This window comes from Helianthus annuus, chromosome 7, assembly GCF_002127325.2.
Source record: "Helianthus annuus cultivar XRQ/B chromosome 7, HanXRQr2.0-SUNRISE, whole genome shotgun sequence".
Taxonomy (NCBI): domain Eukaryota; kingdom Viridiplantae; phylum Streptophyta; class Magnoliopsida; order Asterales; family Asteraceae; genus Helianthus; species Helianthus annuus.
In genome coordinates this window covers 133,175,090-133,194,558 of record NC_035439.2, presented here as the reverse complement: position 1 = coordinate 133,194,558, position 19,469 = coordinate 133,175,090, and the positions used below count along the sequence as shown (strand labels likewise).

General features: G+C 34.5%; 1 protein-coding gene across 1 annotated transcript; it reads left to right on the top strand.

Annotated features, from left to right (window-relative positions):
* Nucleotides 1–7,631: 7,631 nt before the first annotated feature.
* Nucleotides 7,632–11,353, top strand: LOC110866966 (protein FAR1-RELATED SEQUENCE 5-like). Its single transcript, XM_022116109.1, has 6 exons — nucleotides 7,632–7,665; nucleotides 8,666–9,476; nucleotides 9,580–9,838; nucleotides 9,936–10,499; nucleotides 10,592–11,108; nucleotides 11,196–11,353. The coding sequence occupies exons 1-6, from the start codon at nucleotides 7,632–7,634 to the stop codon at nucleotides 11,351–11,353; spliced, it is 2,343 nt and encodes a 780-aa protein (XP_021971801.1).
* The last annotated feature ends 8,116 nt before the right edge of the window (nucleotides 11,354–19,469 follow it).

The following is a 19,469-nucleotide window of genomic DNA, read 5'->3' as shown; positions in this document are numbered from 1 at the left end:
TTAATTAATCAATGTTAATAATTCTCTTAGTTTCCTTTAGGTTGTGTTTTAATCATACATTATTGATCATCAAAATGTTTATTACTTTCACATAATAAACATTTTATTATAATAACTTATATACGTAATGAATAAAAAGAAAATATTATAAAAAAGTAACGATAGAGTAACTATTAGTTCGATTATTATTTTGTATGACCGGTTTTTATAGTTTGTTAAGGTTATATGTGTATCAATAATCGAATTAAACTGAATCAGATCGACATTAAATCAATGTGTGTGTGTATATATATAGGGCAATGCTCTACAAGAAACCTTGAATTTTTAGAAAACCTTGGAAACCCATCTAATGGCCTACATTTGGCCACATGTCCCAGCTTCCATAATATCTTTTTTTAATCTTGAGGGCACATTGGTAATTCTACATATTCCTAGCCCACTCAAAAAGTTATCTTGCCCAAAGTGATTTGACACCCTCATTAATATCTAACATTACATCATTCTCTTCCATCCTCCTCCATTTTCGATGAACCAAATTCAAATTAGAAAGATTCTTTTTTCATAATTTCTTCATCTTCTTAAACCACTTATTTCAAACTAGATCCACCATTAATGAACTATGGAGCATCCATCAACAAAGGTAGATCAATGGAGCACCATTAATGTATTGTGGAGTATTCATCTTCCTAAACAAGATCTTTACTACGATATGGGCTAGTGGGCTTTGGTTCGCTTTTCTTCTTCTTCTTCTCTCACCTTCCAATGTTCGTCCAGATCTTGTGGTGAACAGGGGTGTGAATAAAGTTTCTTCCTTTTTTATTATTTGATTCGATATGGGTCCGATTTTTGTGGTGATATTTGCGATGAGGTAATCTTGATTTAGTTTCTTGATTTGATTATTGCATTGTCGGTTTTTGTTTGTTGTTTGAATATGATGATTTAGGGGGATCTCGTTAATGTGAAACACGAACAACAAGTCTATTAATGCTCACGTTTTTATCTTGCTTGTTTGCTTTAGTAGTTTTTTTCTTTTCAGCCGATTATAGAATATGGGTTTTGAAACACGAACACCAAGTATAATAGTTAATGTTCGTAATTAGACCGTTAATGTGTCTTATAGATTACAAATTACAGTTTGTATAATTCCAACCGTTATTGTGAAACACGAACAACCGTTAATGTTCGTATAGATTACAAATTATAGACCATTAATGTTTCGTATTTCAGATCTTTAATGTTTATGTCATTATCTTCATTTGTGTCCTTATTTGATGTTGTTTTCTGATTTTCAATCGTTACACTTGCTGAATGAAAAAACCATGGTTATGAATGTGTTAATAGTTATGTTTGGTTAACGACTTAACGGTTATCTTATCTTTTTGTTATTAGGATGGTGATGGATACAATGGAAACAAGATCCAATTCTCGGGACCATTGGTTTCGTCAAACGTGGATCAGATGCTTAAGGATCATGACCATGTTTATATTACAGCACAACATAACTAACACGTGTTATAGTTTGAACTTCTGGACATCAGTTTTTAGAAACGAAAAGCCAAGTTTGTCTTACAGCACAACCAATGTAACACGTGTTATAGTCTGAACTCCTGCTTCACAGCTAAGCCAAGTTTGTCTTACAGTGCAACCAACGTAACACGTGTTATAGTCTGAACTCCTGTTTCACAGCTAAACCATAGTAACATGTTATAGAGACATGTATTAGGGTATGACGATGTATTAGAGACATGTATTAGGGTATGACGAATTAATTGCAGGTTTTTAGTTCTGTGTACTTTGTTAGTTGTTGTTTCAGTTGTGTAAGATCAATTTACAGGTTTTTATTTTTGTGTTAAAAAGTTATGCTTGGTTTGGTTGCTTGTTTGTGCTTTTGATCTGAATAGTAACTGTTTTTTGTTGGTTTGGTTGCTTTGTTTGGGGCTTTTCATCTGAATAGTAACTGTTTTGGAAACCACTAGCTTATACATGACACCATGATGGGTTAAACCAAGATTATAACAGAGGCTTAACACATGTTATCCCAGGTATACGGTGTTACAACATTAACTTGTATGTTCTATATTAACAAGATTACGATATTAACTAAGCTCACCATTAAACTCATCGCCCCCGTCAACTGTTTTCACCCTTGTCACATGTTCAGAAATTACATGTTCCGAATAGATAAATTGTAACAGATGTTAGATGAGTATATACACATCATGGTGTTTTGTAAACCACTAGCTTATACATGAATACATGTCAGGTTACAAAAAGATTATAACAGAGGCTTAACACATGTTATACATTCCAAAATGTGCGAAACAAATGACCCGTTTCATATTATATATTCCAAAATTACCGGTACATCATTTTCTTAGTGCTATGTATTTTCGTTTACTAGTAATATGTAATGTGAGACTCTTATCGTTTTGTCTAGTACACGATGTTAAAACGGTATGGACTTAACACATTCTGGAAGTCTTAACACACGTTGTAAAAGAGGCTTAACACACGTTATATCAGGTATACTATGTTGTTAGTAAGTTACTATTGGAGTTTATGCATCCATTCTGGAAGTCTTAACACACGTTATAATAGAGGCTTAACACACGTTACACATGTTACAGTATGTATATATAAATCATGGTGTTTTGGAAACCACTAGCTTATACATGACACCATATTGGGTTAAACCAAGATTATAACAGAGGCTTAACACATGTTATCCCAGGTATACGGTGTTACAATATTTACTTGTATGTTCCATATTAACTTGTACACGTGTTACAATCAGTATATGCACATCATGGTGTTTTGCAAACCACTTTCATATACATGAATACAAGTCGGGTTATAATGGATGCTTACATGTTATCATATGTATACAAGTGGGGTTACAACAAGATTACGATATTGTACAAGTGGGGTTACAACAAAATTACGATATTAACTAAGCTCACCATTAAACTCATCGCCCCCGTCGACTGTTTTTACCCTTGTCACATGTTAAGCAATTACATGTTCCGAACAGACAAATTGTAACACATGTTTGATCAGTATATACACATCATGGTGTTTTGTAAACCACTAGCTTATACATGAATACATGTCAGGTTACAAAAAGATTATAACAGAGGCTTAACACATGTTATACATTCCAAAATGTTATCCCAGGTATACGGTGTTACAATATTTACTTGTATGTTCCATATTAACTTGTACACGTGTTACGATCAGTATATGCACATCGTGGTGTTTTACAAACCACTTTCATATACATGAATACAAGTCGGGTTACATCATGGTGTTCTGTTACAGCATGAACCACCAACACATGTTATAAATGAACGAAGACTTCTTTTCCAAAGGATGTGACTTATTCAATTTCCTCGCATTAACGTCGCCTACATCCATCCAGCTGGTCAATTGAATATCTTTTGGATCTGTTTCTGTAAATCAACACACGTTACATATCATTCTAACGGGTGCTTAACACATGTTATGGGTATGTCTCTGTAAATCAAGCAACCCAACAAAAAAACAATTATTGTTAAGATCAAAAGCCCCAAAAAAGCAACCAAACCAACAAAAAAACCCGTTCAAAATCTCATCCTAAAGTTTTGGATTTATTGAAAATACATGAACATTAACCATTACTAGAACACGCATTAACTTCGCCTACATCCATCCAGTTTGTCAATTGAATATCTTTATGGGTTTGTTTCTGTAAATCAACACACGTTATATAACATTCTAACAGGGGGCTTAACACATGTTATGGGCCTGAGTCTGTGAATCAAGCAACCAAACAAAAAAAACACTTACTGTTCAGATCAAAAACCCAAACAAGCAACCCAAACCAACAAAAAACAGCTACTGTTAAGATCAAAAGCCCCTAACAAGCAACCAAACCAACAAAAAAACCCGTTCAAAATCTCATCCTAAAGTTTTTGATTTATTTAAAATACAAAATCATATTAAGAACCATTACTAAAACACTTTCAGCACACATAAACATATTAATAACCATTTCAACACAAAATCAAGTGTGAAATGATATTTCAAGAACACTTACCGGATCTATAACCGTCCGATGAACACGAAGAAGATCTTCAAACCTTCTTCTCACACACACACTCGTGCGTGTGTCTTGTTCTCTCTCTAAAACAACATACTTCAAACTTCTTCTCTCTCACACACTTGTATGTGTGTTCTTGGTGTTATAGATGAACATGATGAAGATTGTTGTTTCTCTCTCTAAAACAAAAAATTCATCTCTCTAAAAACCTTCATCCTGCCGTCGTTCTCTCTCTAAAACAACAATCTTCAAACATTTTCTCTTTCACACGATGTAGATCTGAACTTGAAGATTGAAACTTTCTTTCTCTAAAAACATTCATCTTGTCATCGTTCTTCTCACACACCCACTCGTGCGTGTGTCTTTGTGATTTTTTCAGACCACATGATGCTCAAATTATCTTCAAATGAAGATCACCATTGAAGGATCACCATTGAAAACCATGAAGCTTTTCTCTTTCACATGATGAAGAAAGAGGAGAGAGATAATAGTGTATTGAAAGATTTGACTAGAAGAAAGAGGAGAGAGATGATGATACTAGTGGGTTTTGTCATTTCCAATGCCAAAAAGTGTTTTTCTTCTACCGAAAATGCCCTTCCAGCATCATTAATGTGTATTATAAGATTTCTTTTAATTATAATTCTTACCAAAATGATGAGAGCCATTGATCAAGTTAGATGAAAGCTAATCAATGGATGACAATGGGTTTGCATAGTTTTCTTAAAAAGATAGAGTTTCTTATATAGCCAAGCCCTATATATATATATATATATATATATATATATATAGAAACGGGATCGGGAGAAAACGATCAAAAGTGTGAGAACGGTGAGAACGCTTCCTGGCCTAACACGTGTCACGCCGCTTAGAAAAGGGCGGAGGGGCTTTTTTGTCCTTTCATCTTCTGCTTTTCCGGTTCCGCTTTTCCCAATATTGTTTTAATTTTTGGTTTTTTAAGATTTTTGGCGTTAACCAAATTCAATAATTAATGGCGTTTCAATGGTTTCACTGTATCAACATTTTGGCGTTTATTCACATCATATGCCATTGGAACCCAGGGGGCAGGAAAGCTATTTGAATGGCATTTTTCAATGAGTTTTAAACAAGATGGCCCATTGTTCTATTATTTTTTATAAACATTTTGGCGTTTGTGATATCTTGGCGTTTTACTATTGTTAAATTATATTTCAATCACAGGGAAAAAAATACAAGGGAAGAAAATAAATTAAAAATCCTAATCGGATCTCTTTTCACAATCTTCACTGTCATCAGTCTCTCTCTTCTTTAGTAGTACAAGAACTGTCACCAAATATATGATGTTTTATGTAAAACTTAACAAACCCATTGGTTTGATTTTTTTGCCTGCTCGTCTATTGAACTGGCTTTTTTGTGGATGTTTGGGGACATAGATCTATGGCGTGTGAGTAGACTTTTCGCTTTTTCTTTATCTGGATCTTCATCTTTATAATCAACCCACTCTTCAGTGTCATTGATCTCTTCTCCTCATCCAAACCTTCTTCAAGAACAAAAAATACAAAATGCCATATGACTGACATCAGTATTTTTTTCTTGAAATTTTTTCCATCTCATGCAGCAAAATCTTTCTGAGTTACTCCCCTCTGATAACAATTCATTCAGTTTATTTTTTGGCGTTTTACAGTGAGTGGTATTTAGTAGTATTGGCGTTTGTTTTTTTGGTTTGATCAAATGGAAGTTGCTGAGACGTATCATTTTATAGGATGTCTTTTTGGCGCCTAAATTTGGCGGTGCATTATTATAATAAAGTATTCGTCTTTTCAGTTACTGTTTTGTAATTATTGTTTTTGATAAGCTTTATCTCTGAAGTCTCTAACACGTCCCATCTTTCAAGTTTGGTGTTTTAGATTCTAATATAATAAATTTTTCCTATCTTCAGTATTACTGATTTGTATTTACTGTTTCTAGTTACATTTTCAAGTTTGCTTTTTATTTTTTATTTTTGGTTTTTTATAATAATTTTTCAAAGTAATTTTATTATGGTTTGGGGGTTTTTTGGGGGCGTTTAATGGGATGATATCGTTTAAACAAGCATTTTGGCTGTTTTGGCGTTTTTATTATATATGGAGTTTTTATTATATAACAATTAACTGAAAAGGAAAATAAAAAAGAATGCATAAACAATTGATCTTCCAAATCTTCACTGTCACTAATCTCTTTCTTCTTTTTTGAATCATGTTAACTGGCTGGTTCGACTTTCGTATGATTCATTTTGTTTTTCAAGTAGTTTTTTATGTGGCTGTTTGGAAGCACATAGTCTGACATCAGCATCTTTTTCTTGAAGATTTGTCCATCTCATGTAGCAAAATGTTATTGAGTTTAGACCCTTCAGCCAACAATCTTGAATTTTTACAATCAACGATGTTTGATTTTTTAACTTTTTTGGCGTTTTACCGATAAAAAGAACTCCACGAAATAAGATCACCTTAAACTTCAAATTTTGATCATGCTAAAATCAATAATGTTTTGCTGTATGAGATGGACAACATTGTTAATCCTCGGTTAAGAAAGATAACTGACAATGTTGTCCACCCCATACAGCTAAACTTTATTGACAACAAACCTCAATAATGTTTTTGTATGTTTTGGCGTTATAAATTGGATGGAAGTTGAGGATAAGTCAATAAGATTTTACTCAATGAAATGGACAATATCCTCACTTAAGGATTTTGTCTATTTCATTGAGCGAAATCTTACTGACAGCCAAACTGAATTTCAAAAAAACGTTTTGGGTTAGAAGATATTTGATGTTTGGGTTTTTTGGTGTTTCTAAGGCGAATGGGTTATATCAAATATGGCGTTTGGGTTTTTGTGTGTGTTTTTAATTGAAGGTCTAAGATGTTGTATATATAGGATTTTTTTGCCCTTTTTTTAGGCGGGATTTTACTATAATTAAGTTTGGCGTTTTATATCTAATGGCGTTTTACTTAGAATGGTCTGTGATTTTTGTTTTTGGCGTTTTATTTCATGAGATGCGTTTTGTGTGGAGTAGTCAAAAGACCTTTTTACCCTTAATGAAGCGCGTCCATGTAATAAAATTGATGTTATTTACGAAAATGCCACCACGCCAATCTAGTCCATAGATTGTTTTGATTTGACGATCGATAAGCGTTCTCACCGTTCTCACACTTTCTACCGTTTTCTCTAAATCCCGACCCTATATATATATATATATATATATATATAGTGGTAGTTGTGTGGAAAGTCTATTTTTCCTAGAAAGTCTAGGAAGCAATAGTATATTGACATGTGTCATGGATGTATTTTAACTAGAAGGGCAAACATGTAATTTTTCATATATTTATTTTATTTTTGATAATTATCTCAAATAACTATTTTTTGCATGATCATATGTGTAACCGATTACATGCATGATTTTCGGGATTATAGTTTTTTTTGAATCCAAATCTATTCCAAATATCACGAACACGAAACACATATCTATATTTTATAATTTCGATCATCCTGTTCTTCACCAGCATCGTTCTTATTCGATATTATTTCAGTCTAAAAAATCATGGCTTCGAACACACTTGCTGATGGTGGAGATGGTAATTACAGTTACTTTTGTAGTTTTTTGTGTTGTTTATTATCATTTTTCTGCAAAATCGTCAGTTTGTTCTTGATGTTGTGTTTTAACAGCCAGAGGGGTTGAGGTTTTAGTGTTCAGTGATTCTATAAGGTGACCGATGTTTTTGTAATCTGAAGATTATTTTTTTTTTCTTAAGATATTTCATGGTGTGTGTTAAAATCCATATTTGTAATTTATGTGCCAAACCATCATCTTTGTTATTGGTGTTGTGTTTTAACAGTCATACAGGTTCAGGTTTTTTGTGTTTTAACAGTAATGTGTTTTACCAGTTATGTGTTTTAACAGATCGTGAGGTTGTAGTCAACGGTTTTTATAATTTCATTGAATGGTGTGTTTAAATAGTAATGTGTTTTAACAGTTATTGAGGTTGAAGTCAATGTTTTTTATAGTTCCGTATTGAATGTTGTGTTTTAACAGTAATGTGTTTTACCAGTTATGTGTTCTGTTATAGTTTCTTCTTGAATGATGTGTTTTAACAGTAATGTGTTTTACCAGTTATGTGTTTCAACAGATGTTGAGGTTGTGCCCAACCATCATCTTGTTATTGGTGTTGTGTTTTAACAGTCATACAGGTTCAGGTTTTTTGTGTTTATTGATTCACATAAGTGGGCTGATGGTTTGTAGTCCGAAGATCACCCTTTTCTTAGATATTGAATGGTGTGTTTTAACTTCCATATTTGTAGATTTTTGTTCTGTTTATTTAAACTCTTTCTGAGAAAACATCAGCTTGTTATATGTGATGTGTTTTAACAGTTATTGAGTTTGAAGTCAATGTTTTTTATAGTTTCACCTTGTATGATGTGTTTTAACAGTAATGTGTTTTACAAGTTATGTGTTTTAACAGATATTGAGGTTGTTGTCAACGTTTTTTTATAGTATCCTTGAATCGGTGTGTTTTAACTTGCATTATTTTGTTTTAGAAATGTGTTTTATGCTCATTTTTTTTTCATGTGTTGTAGATGCACCTAATTACCAAATACGTGGTGTTGAACAAGTCTCTCCAAACACTGGAACAAAGAGATATATTCCAGATTCACCCTCTTCGTTGACGCCAGCAGAGGGCATGTTATTCGACACAGTTGATGACGCGTATAACTTTTATAAAACTTACGCAGAAGCGGGAGGTTGGACTGTAAGGAAGGGCACACAGCACAAGAACCGTGGTATTGTTATAAACAAGTACTTTTTTTGTTCAAAGGAGGGTCAAAAAGACTTTCGACCGGTCGATACTTTAGTCGAACAGCCGTCTGATAGGTGGGTACGTAGGGTACCATCCAAAAGGACCGGATGCCAAGCTGCGATCAGAATAAAGCTTACCGATGCTAAGAAGTATTTGCAGTATCATTTTACAGAGGTGCGCACAACCATGATTTTGTGCATGGAAGATTTACATCTTCTCAAGGAAAACAGGGGTATTAATCGTGCACACGAAGAGATGATAAACAAGATGTCACATCTCAACATTGGTCCTGTTCGTGCATTTAACTTTATGAAGGAAGTGTATGGTGGGTTCGACAAAGTCGGTGCGACCAAAGTCGATTTTAAAAATTTCAAGAAAGAATTAAATCTTTTTATCGGAGAGTTTGATGCGGAAATGTTTGTCAAGCGACTGATGAGGAAAAAGGAGTTTTTACCGAACTTCTCTTGTGAATATGAAACGACAGTCGAAGGTGTGTTGAAGTGCATTTTTTGGGCCGACGAGGATATGAAGAGGAATTATTATATGTTTGGGGACGTTATATCATTTGATGCTACCTACAAGCGTAACAAGTAACGATGAGTTTAATTTTTTATATATTCAATGTGTTTTAAAACCTACTGTGTTATAAATACATTATGATCTATTGTCATCGCTGATTGTGTGTTTTTTCAGGTATAACATGATGTTTGTCCCTTTCACTGGGATTGATAATCATAATAGGAACGTAACACTTGGTGCTGCAATTCTCGGTTCTGAAACGACAGAGACGTATAGCTGGTTACTTAGGGCGATCAAGAACGCATATGGGTACACGCCTTCCGTAATCGTTACTGACCAAGACCCTGCGATGAAAAGGGCTATAGCGGATGTTTGGCCTGAGTCGAGGCATCGGTTATGTATGTGGCATATCATGGATAAACTCACTACAAAGGTCTGTTTTTTATATGACAGGGTTTTCTTTTTTTACATGTGTGTTTTTTACTGTGTTTTAATATTTTTTTGTCATACATGCCAAAATGTTCCCTTAGGTCGGGGCTGCCCTGTGTTCAAATACAAATTTCAGGAAAAGATTGTCTGCAGTTGTTTGGACTGATTCTCTATTGCCCGAAGCGTTTGAGGCTGAATGGGTAGCTATTTTAAATGATTTCGGTTTAACCGACCATGAATGGCTGACATATATATACGGGCTACGTGAATCATGGATTCCAACTTACTATCGCGAAGAAGAAATGTTTGGTCTTATGCGGACATCATCTAGGTCCGAAAGCGAGAATCACTTTTTTGGCAAGATTAGCAATCCAAAGTGCACGTTGGTTGAATTTCTTAGCCACTTCGACACGGCTATTGAAGCGCAAAGGCACGAGCATCGAAAAAACGATCATGACACTCGATACACCAACCCTGGAGAGTGGAGTGATTTTGTTCTCGAGAAGCAAGCAGCTCAGATATATACCAGAACTATATTTTTGGATGTTCAACTCGAGATTCAACATGTTATTCATCGTTGTACTAGTGTCAGATTAGATCACGTCGGTGATTTCATTAAGTTTTTTATAAAGGATCTCGATCGGCCATGTTCTTCCTTCTTCGAGGTGACATTTTGTTTTACTTTATGTATACATTATTTTTTTTAATTATCCATTTTTTTATATGAACTGTGTTTTATGGATATTAAATGTTACAGGTTATGATACACGAGGAGGATGTTACTGTTAAGTGTATCTGCAACAGGTTTGAGCAGTTTGGATTGTTGTGCAGTCACATTTTTTGCGTGTTACGGATTCTTGATGTAAGGGAGTTTCCGAAACAATATATATTGAGGCGTTGGACGCGTGAAGCTGTTCCAAATAGTTCCCCCGGGTCCATTCTTACGGATGGTGGAGATCCAGATCGTAGTGAGGAGGTTAACCGTTGTGTTCGTGAGATTAGTCACGCAACTGAGTATGTTGTGAACAAGTTGATTTCAAAATTTGATAAGTTGTCTGATTTTCGTGATCATATCAAGCAGTTTATGTCAGTCGCTGATGAAGCTCAAATAAATGCACCTCCCAAGACACGACGTAATCGATTTGCTGAACTGCTAGGAGTTGCTTCAGAGAGCACGGCCACTATCCGTGTTCCAGTTGGTACCAGGTTCAAGGGTTGTGGTTCTCATAAACTCCTTAAATCTCAAAAGGAGCGAGCCATAAGTCAGTCTGGAAGTAAACGTCGTCAATGATCATTATGTAAAAAATACGGTCATAACAGAGTAATGTGTTGGAAATACACCGTGGTTGTGCCTGAGGCAGGTGCTTCGCGGAATGCTGAAGGTAATGAAGATACAATTCGCGAAGGAGATGCTGCTACAGTTGTTGAAGGTGATGGTCCTGGATCGAACGATGCTGATGATGTGTTTTACACATCTGGAAACGATGCAGATTTGGATGATGAGGACATGGCAGAGTAGGATCTTTTTTATCAAAATTTTAAGTCTGTTGCTGAACTATTCAATTTTCTGTTTTATTTTTCTCGTATGTTTGTTTTGGATTTGTTTTTGTTGATTTTAAGACTTGTTGGATTCGACATTTTATGTTATTGTTGCTTTGTGTTTTAGTGTTAAGTTTGTTTTTTTTAAATAGCCTCATGTGTTTTATAGGATGCTTGATTTGTTCGTGGTTTTGGCATATAGTTTAATTTGTAAAAAAAGTGTTTTAGCTGTGTTTAAACTATAAAGTGTTGATGAAATAGATAGGCTGGTTTCCAGATCACAGTATTTCAACTGTGTTTAAAGTATTAACTGTGTTCCAGAGAAACCATCAGCCTGTTATATGTAATGTGTTTTAACAGTTACTGTGTTTAAAGAATAAAATGTGTTTCAAGTTCCTGAGAATCCATCAGCCTGTTATATGTAATGTGTTTTAACAGATATTCGAAGCTGAAGTCAATGTTTTTTATACTTTCATTGAATGGTGTGTTTTATTGTTCATTATTTTGTTTTATCTCATGGTTATTACTTTATTAGCATGCAGGTTTTGGTATACAATTTATTTTGTAAAGCTATTAAAGTGTTTTAACTTTGTTTAAAGTATAGAGACTTGATGAAATAGATAGGCTGGTTACCAGATCACAATATTTGCATGATGTATATAGGCTGTGTTTTAAGAGGTCATACAACTGTATGTCGTATGTAGATCGAAACAAAGTAACATTATCGACGTAAATTCACAATGTTAAAGAGGTTCAAACTGTTATACTTGACATTTTTATCGACATGAAACACAAAAAAAAAAAGATAACTGAACACACTGAACATATTCTAATTTTTAAATTCCAAAAGATAACTGAACAAATAAAACTGTTTTTTTAGAACATCCCACATTACTTCAACAAACCACCGCCAACGAAGTGTTTTACGAGAACATCCCATTTTAAGTTACTTATCTAATCTTTCAAGGATTTCGTCATAGGCTTTTGCTTCTAGCCTCTTTTTTTCATCGGCCGACAACTTGTTATATCTAGCAACCTCAGCTTTAACAAAACCTCTGTACTCGTTTGCTTCACTTAGGAGCATCTTCGTAATGTACTTATGCCTGAGATCATCAATTTCTTTGCGCTGCTTGTATGAAATCTCACCCGCATCAGCGCACTCGTTTGAGAATCCGCATTCCCAACCTTTTCCAGCTATGCCCTTGTATGTTTCCATATGGCGCATCAGGAAAACGCCACAATCGATTACATTATTTTTTGTACGCCATGGCATCTCCAATCGTACTGGCTCAACTTTACCGATCACCCCGCCCGCTGGATGCCCATTTTTTTCCAAGTACACTGATAAAGCATCACGCTGCATGATAAACAATTTAATCAGATTGTGTTTTAAACTAAATTCATGTAAATGCACACCGTAATTAACAAAGGGATTAATTTAAAGTTCTGACTCAGTGTGTTTTAAGTTCATAATACCGTTATTAAGTAGTGGCACATTACACTGTGTTTTAAAGTACTAATAGTGCTGACAACGTAGCATTCAGTATCAATGTGTTTTAACATCAAATTTTAAAATTCTGATGTAGTGTGTTTTAAGTTAATATTATTTGTTATTATGTTTTGTCACATTACACTGTTTTTTAAAGTATTAATAGTGCTGATAACGTATCATTCATTATCAATTGTGTTTTAACATAAAACTTTATAATTCTGATGAAGTGTGTTTTAAGTTAATATCATTCAGTATCAATTGTGTTTTAACATCAAACTTTATATATCTTTATGAACTATTTTAAACATTTTGCAGTTTGTTATTTGTGTTATAACAAAGGTGTAATCAAATGGCATGCATTTCTATAACAAAGGACGTTTGTAGTTTATATATAGAGGGGCGTACCAATTTTTCCGGCCGTTTTTTGTATTTGGCTTGCATTGAGATATCCTTAGCGTTGTTGTCCAAAACCTCTACCTTCATGTCCCTTAAATTAAAACATACACAATAGAAATGAGCGTCGTGTAAGACTGGTACAAAGATGAGCGACTGGTCAGGTATCTTTTTCACATCAGCAGAAACTAAAACCGGTTCCATATTGTCTGCGAATGTTTTTGCCCTCGATTTTGCATTTTTTATGTAGTCTTCTTCATTCTGCATTTTAAAGTGATTGCGTTAAACAATATTACTAAAGTTGTAAACTTAAATTTCAATTTCATTATGATCAGCCTTACCAACATATTTACTGAACAGAACAGGCGTGCGATGCTCCCCTTTTGCTTGAATTTTTCTTCATAATTCAACAAATCCGCCCATGCGCTTATTACCAATATGTGCACTTCGATTCCCGGCAATAATGATTCGAGCGGAGATCTCATAAGCGGCACTCCTCTCTTAGTTCTAAACACAACATCCCTAATGTATACAAATGTGTTTTAATAAATGTGTTATAATATATTCATCAGAATCAGTTTCAAATATTGTGTGAAAATATTTTGTAGAAACATTCGTATTATAAATGGCATTTTTATAACATACGACATTGAACCCCAAGCTGAAAACATGTATGAGCTGACTGAGACCTCAGCGTTTTCAAGCTTTGCCTTAATCTCTATTGCCCGCTTCACGTATGGAGACCTTAGAGCATCGGTCAACTCTGTTTGTCTTTGCGGTCTTACTTTCCGCTTTCCAAGGTCCAACTCGTGTATAAGCTGCCCACGTCTAATCGTATATTCATATTCCTCATGTGCTTTTTGGGAGATCGGTGTGACGACGAGTGCGGGCTGCTCCATTACTTCAACCTGAGTCGTCTGTGCGGGCTGCTCAATTACTGCAAGCTGAGTCGTCTGTGTGGTTGTCTTGTCAACCGTCTTACATATCTCTTCTACCAATGAAGGTGTCCACTGCAACAACTGTGACATATCCAAATTCTCCTTATTTGCCTCTTTTTCCGGTGTTTTATCCATAGGAGTTTGTGGTTATGCAGTTGTTGTACACGTCGATCCAACCTTTTTCAGCTTCTCAGACCACAATGTGTGTATCTCTTTTATTTTCTCACTTTGGGGGTACAATTGGAAACCTTCTGTAAAAGTGTCGTTTATCCTTTTTACACATTCGTCGAATTGATTCAAGAACACTTCCAACATTCCCGCATGTACCTGATTTACATCATACACACTTTATCATTGTCTTATTTCCCAATATGCAATGTGTTTTTACCAGATTGAAAATATGAAAATATGTTTTACCAATCATTATTGTTTTTCTTTTTTATTTCAATGCTTATTGTGTTTTACCTATCAGCATTGTGTTTTAGCAATCAGAATCTGTATCAAATGTTCAGTGTGCTATTTCCCAATCTTCAATGTGTTTTACCATTCTGAAAGTGTTTTACCAGTTTGAAAATGATATTTACCAATCATTATTTGTTTTTTTTTTTGCATCATTATTGTGTTTTACCAATCAGAATTGTGTTTTACCAATCAGAATGTGTAACAAAGGTTCGGCGTGATATTTTCCCAATCTTCAATGTGTTTTACTATTCTGAAAATGTGTTTTTTGGTATTCTGAATGTGTTTTAAGGTGTTACATGTGCCACATCTCAAAAAAAATATTTTTAAGTAATTTCTTATTTCAATTTAAATGTTTTTCACTTATGTTTCTGTTTAGTAGAATTAATTGGAAAACTAGAAGATTACCTCGTCGCTTTGTGTCGCTTGTGTCGATCCATATTGAGATACCATAGCTGAGGTAATCCCCGGCTGACTTTGTTGTGTTTGCCCCCACTCGCCTGTTTCTCTGTAGTATTTTTCTATATCGGATGTATCCACAACAGGCACTGTTTCCGGGCCAACATCTACATTCGTGCATTCTGCAAACTCTGCATGGAAACCCGCATTAACCGGAATTTCTTCTACAACAGGCGCAGTTTCCGGGCCACTTTCAACACCAGTTTTCTCCTTCCCAACCTCATCGGTTTTCGCCAGCTCCTTTTCAATTTGTTTTTTTTTTCGTTACCTCTGAGACCGGAGGTTTACCATGCGTTTTACCGGCCGGCTTCACAACAGACTTTTTTCTTTTTTCTGGATCATATTTGCTAATGTGTTTTACAGTCTTGGTTTCTCTTTCTTATTTGTTTTCACTTCTTTTGCTTCAATTTCTTCATCAGACTTTTTTGCAAATGGATAGCTTTGTTCCGGTTGCAACTCATATGCATCCACTAAAATTTGATCAAATCTGACCGAATCCAACTTTATGTTGACTGCCTCGATATCGTCATCAGTGATATCTTCGATGAGATGAGTTGCTCTTGGCTCACCTTCTTTTTATATCTTTTGGTCACGTATCAATGCAGCCTGTAAAAAACCAAGAACAAACTGATGTCAGATGTGTTTTAAGGTTCTTATATACATCATATTGTGTTTTATCACTTATAATGTTGCTTAACAACACTTCGAATGTGTGTTGATGGTTTTTCCTATTCCACATTACATCACATTGTGTTTTTTTATGATCAGATTTCATCATAATGGTTTTCACAATATATTGTGATTATATTGGTGCATTACTATATTGAAACAATATTAATGTGTTTTACCAGCAAACAGATGTGTTTTAAAGCACAATCATAGTGTGTGATTTAGAAAATTATATATGTATTTAGAACATACCACTAGCAAAGGCATTGGTCCAAGAAAGGGTTCCTTTGGTGTCCATGTTTCCACCGTTCGATCCAGACACCTGATCATGTACTCACACCAGTTAAAACTTCTGATATCCTTCCCTCGATGCAAGGCTGGTAAAAACTTCATATTAATTGATGAATTCGTAGTTGTCTCTCCGAGCAGTGTGTTGTAGAACAACAAAAAGTTCAACACAAAGATTCTCCCGCTCGCTTGTTGGCCCTGCATGTATGTTTTGAATTGAACAGGCGTCAAGCGTACAAGAGCGCTTTCGAATTGTCCTTTCCATTCTGCCACAACCTCGTGGAAATCAGCCCTTGCTCTCTCTACTTCCTTTATTTCTTCATTCCCTCTTGGTACACATCGTGCACCAATTCCTCTGTTATTTGAATGTGGTGGCTACCGCAATTCAAGACCCGTGTTTTAGTGTCGTAGTTATTTACCAACCACCAACTCAGAGTTGAAGGAATCGGACCCATTCTAAAGCTAAGTATTGACCCGAAACCTATGTTTCTGACAGCCCCCCGTTGATTTTCGTTCAAAGATTCCATCAACTCCCCCATGTGCTTAAGAGCCAATCGCAAAGTCAGTTTCCCATCTGAAAGTGGTATGTAATTCTTGACCGTTGTTGGCCTCTTGCGTGTTTTTGAGTCTTTGATTGAACTAGCATCTGCGGGTCGTTGTGTTTTTTCAACAACATGTGGGCCAGCACCTGACCTCGTCTTTTTCCAAGGTGGGTTGTCAAAATCATCATCAGAATCTTCTATTCTGGAACCTGACAAAACACCAACACATGAAGCCGATCAGCAAGTCAGTCTTTTCAGTAACTGAAATTTAGTTCATAATTTTAAATTTACCGTGTGCTGCTTCTTTAGGCGTATTGACTGTTGGTATAACCGCAGCTTTCTTTTCTTTCGGTTCGATTCCAGCCTTTTTGTCCTTCCTTTTCTTACCGGTATCGATACCCTTTTTGCTTGCGTCGGCTGATTTAAAGCCCATAAAAGTTGTTAGTATTATGCATTGTGTTTTACATCATCAAACATATGGTTTCATGTTTGTTCATCTAACTTACATATGGGAATTTCACGATTTTCGTTGGGTTCCGACTGTAAATCGTCATTTTTATCCATTACGTTCGGAAACAGATGTGGAATGTCAGACAGAAGGGTGCCGGCAGACTGTTGTTGTGCTCAGTCTACTTTGTTGTCTACCGTTTTTGTAGTTTTGTTAACAGGTTCAACTGTTAGTAACAAAAAAACACAACTGATCAGACAGATAGCCATATAAGTTACCCCCCACCCTTCACTGCCACAACTAACCGCACCTAGTAAAGGTGATGCTTCTTCTGTGTCTGATTCATCCAGTATAATTGGTTTGTCAGGTGGGTTTCCGGGTACCCTTGAAAGCCATTTTCCTTTTATTCTCTCACTCTTTCTCCGTTTGACTGGAAAACACTTGTTTAGGATTTATAAAACACACTTCCCAATCACACATTCCCTTTATAAATCGTAGCTCAGTAGGCCTTCAAAACTTAACAAATCAATTATAATTGTAAAACACACATGTGCCAGTTAATGGTAAAACACATTTATGAGAAACTCCTAATAGGACATTTATGTTTTTAAAATACAATCCATAAACCTAACTTAATCATGTTTAAAACAAAGGCAAACTGACCTTAAAACACATCTGTTTAAAACACATTTTAAATAAAAACCCATTAACAAACAGAGTTTATGGAAAACCCATTAACAACCTGACCTTAAAACACATCAGGTTAAATCGTGCCCACAAACAAACTGAGCTTAAAACACATCTTTTTTTAAAACCTCCCCATAAAACACATTTGGGGGCAAACTCATTAACAAAAAAAATTTAAAACACAACCCACACACACAAATTGATACTTTATAAAACCTACATAACCATACCATAAAACACATAACCAAACACAACCAATGAAAAAACACAGTCATCCCCAACAAACGGAAATCATACACACATTTGTTATTTTAAAACACATACCTACGGTTCTGGCGACTACAACTTTGCTTCCGGCGACTGTGTTTTCTCTTCCAGCGACTTCGATTCTGCTCGCATCCATCTTGTTCAAATCCACTTTTTTTTTAATCTCTTCCCTGCAAACATAAAACACTTCAATGTAGAACACGATTGAACCCTAATCGCCTACTAAAACACAGGACACAATGTCTGTTTGATCTTACGTATATAGAAGTTTGAAAATCTCTTATCTTCATCCATGATTTTAGGTATTTTTGGTATGATTTTTGAGTTTCGTTGTGGGTTTAGAGAGAGAAAGTGAGAGAGAGGGAAATTCGCGTGTAATAAGGAGATGTGATATGTTGACGGTTATTTTTGATTGGTTTAAAACACTGTTATGACGATTTTACCCCTGATCATTTAAAATAATCTATTAAATATAGTTAAATATTACAAGATTGCCATTGATTTAATCTCAACCCTTAAACACACCAATCTGATGGACCAGATCGCTTCCTAGACTTTCTAGGAAAAACACACTTTCTGTAGGAACCCTACTCTATATATATATATATATATATATATATATATATATATAGTGGAGGGTTCAAATGAGAAGAAAAAATTTGTAAGAATAAAAAGAATAAGTTTTAAACCAATAGAAATGCTCCATTTTACTTCATTTAATATGTGTATTTAATGTTATTAACAAGGGCATATAGGTAAATTTATAATTGTAATTAATTAGCTAACTAATTAAACTTGTAACTCACTTTTAATTATACTCTTTCAAGAATTTTTTTTTTTTTTTACACTTTTCGACATGTGTAGGATAAATTTTAGTATGTGTAGGATAAATTCTTAAATGTGTATGATAAATTTAGATATGTGTAGGGTAAATTTCGGTAAGTGTAAGATATATGTAGGATAAATTTTGAAAATGTGTAGGATAAAATGTTTTTTGTTTAATTATGAGAGATAACATAATTAATGGGTGGAGTTATAAACTATTTAATGTTTTACCATTATGCCCTTTCTTCTTTTTCTTCTTACATTAAATTTCTTCTCAAATGAACATTCCCCTATATATATATATATATATATATATATATATATATATATATATATATATATATATAGGGTTATATAGAAAACCCTAAAAATTTTAAAAAACCCTAGAAAACCCAACCTCCCGATAATTTTTTTTTTTTTTTTTTTGAAAAAATAACACAGCTAATATACATGTTTTTAAGTGTTCTGGGCCAAAAAAAACAAAAAAAAAAAACGCCGAAGGAATATTTAAAAAAAAATAAACAAGTTTCAGCATTTTTTGTCTAACACATGTTAGTCACAAAAGTTGCTGAAATTTGTTTATTTTTTTTTAAATAATCCTTCGGCGCTTTTTTGTTTTTTTTTTTTTT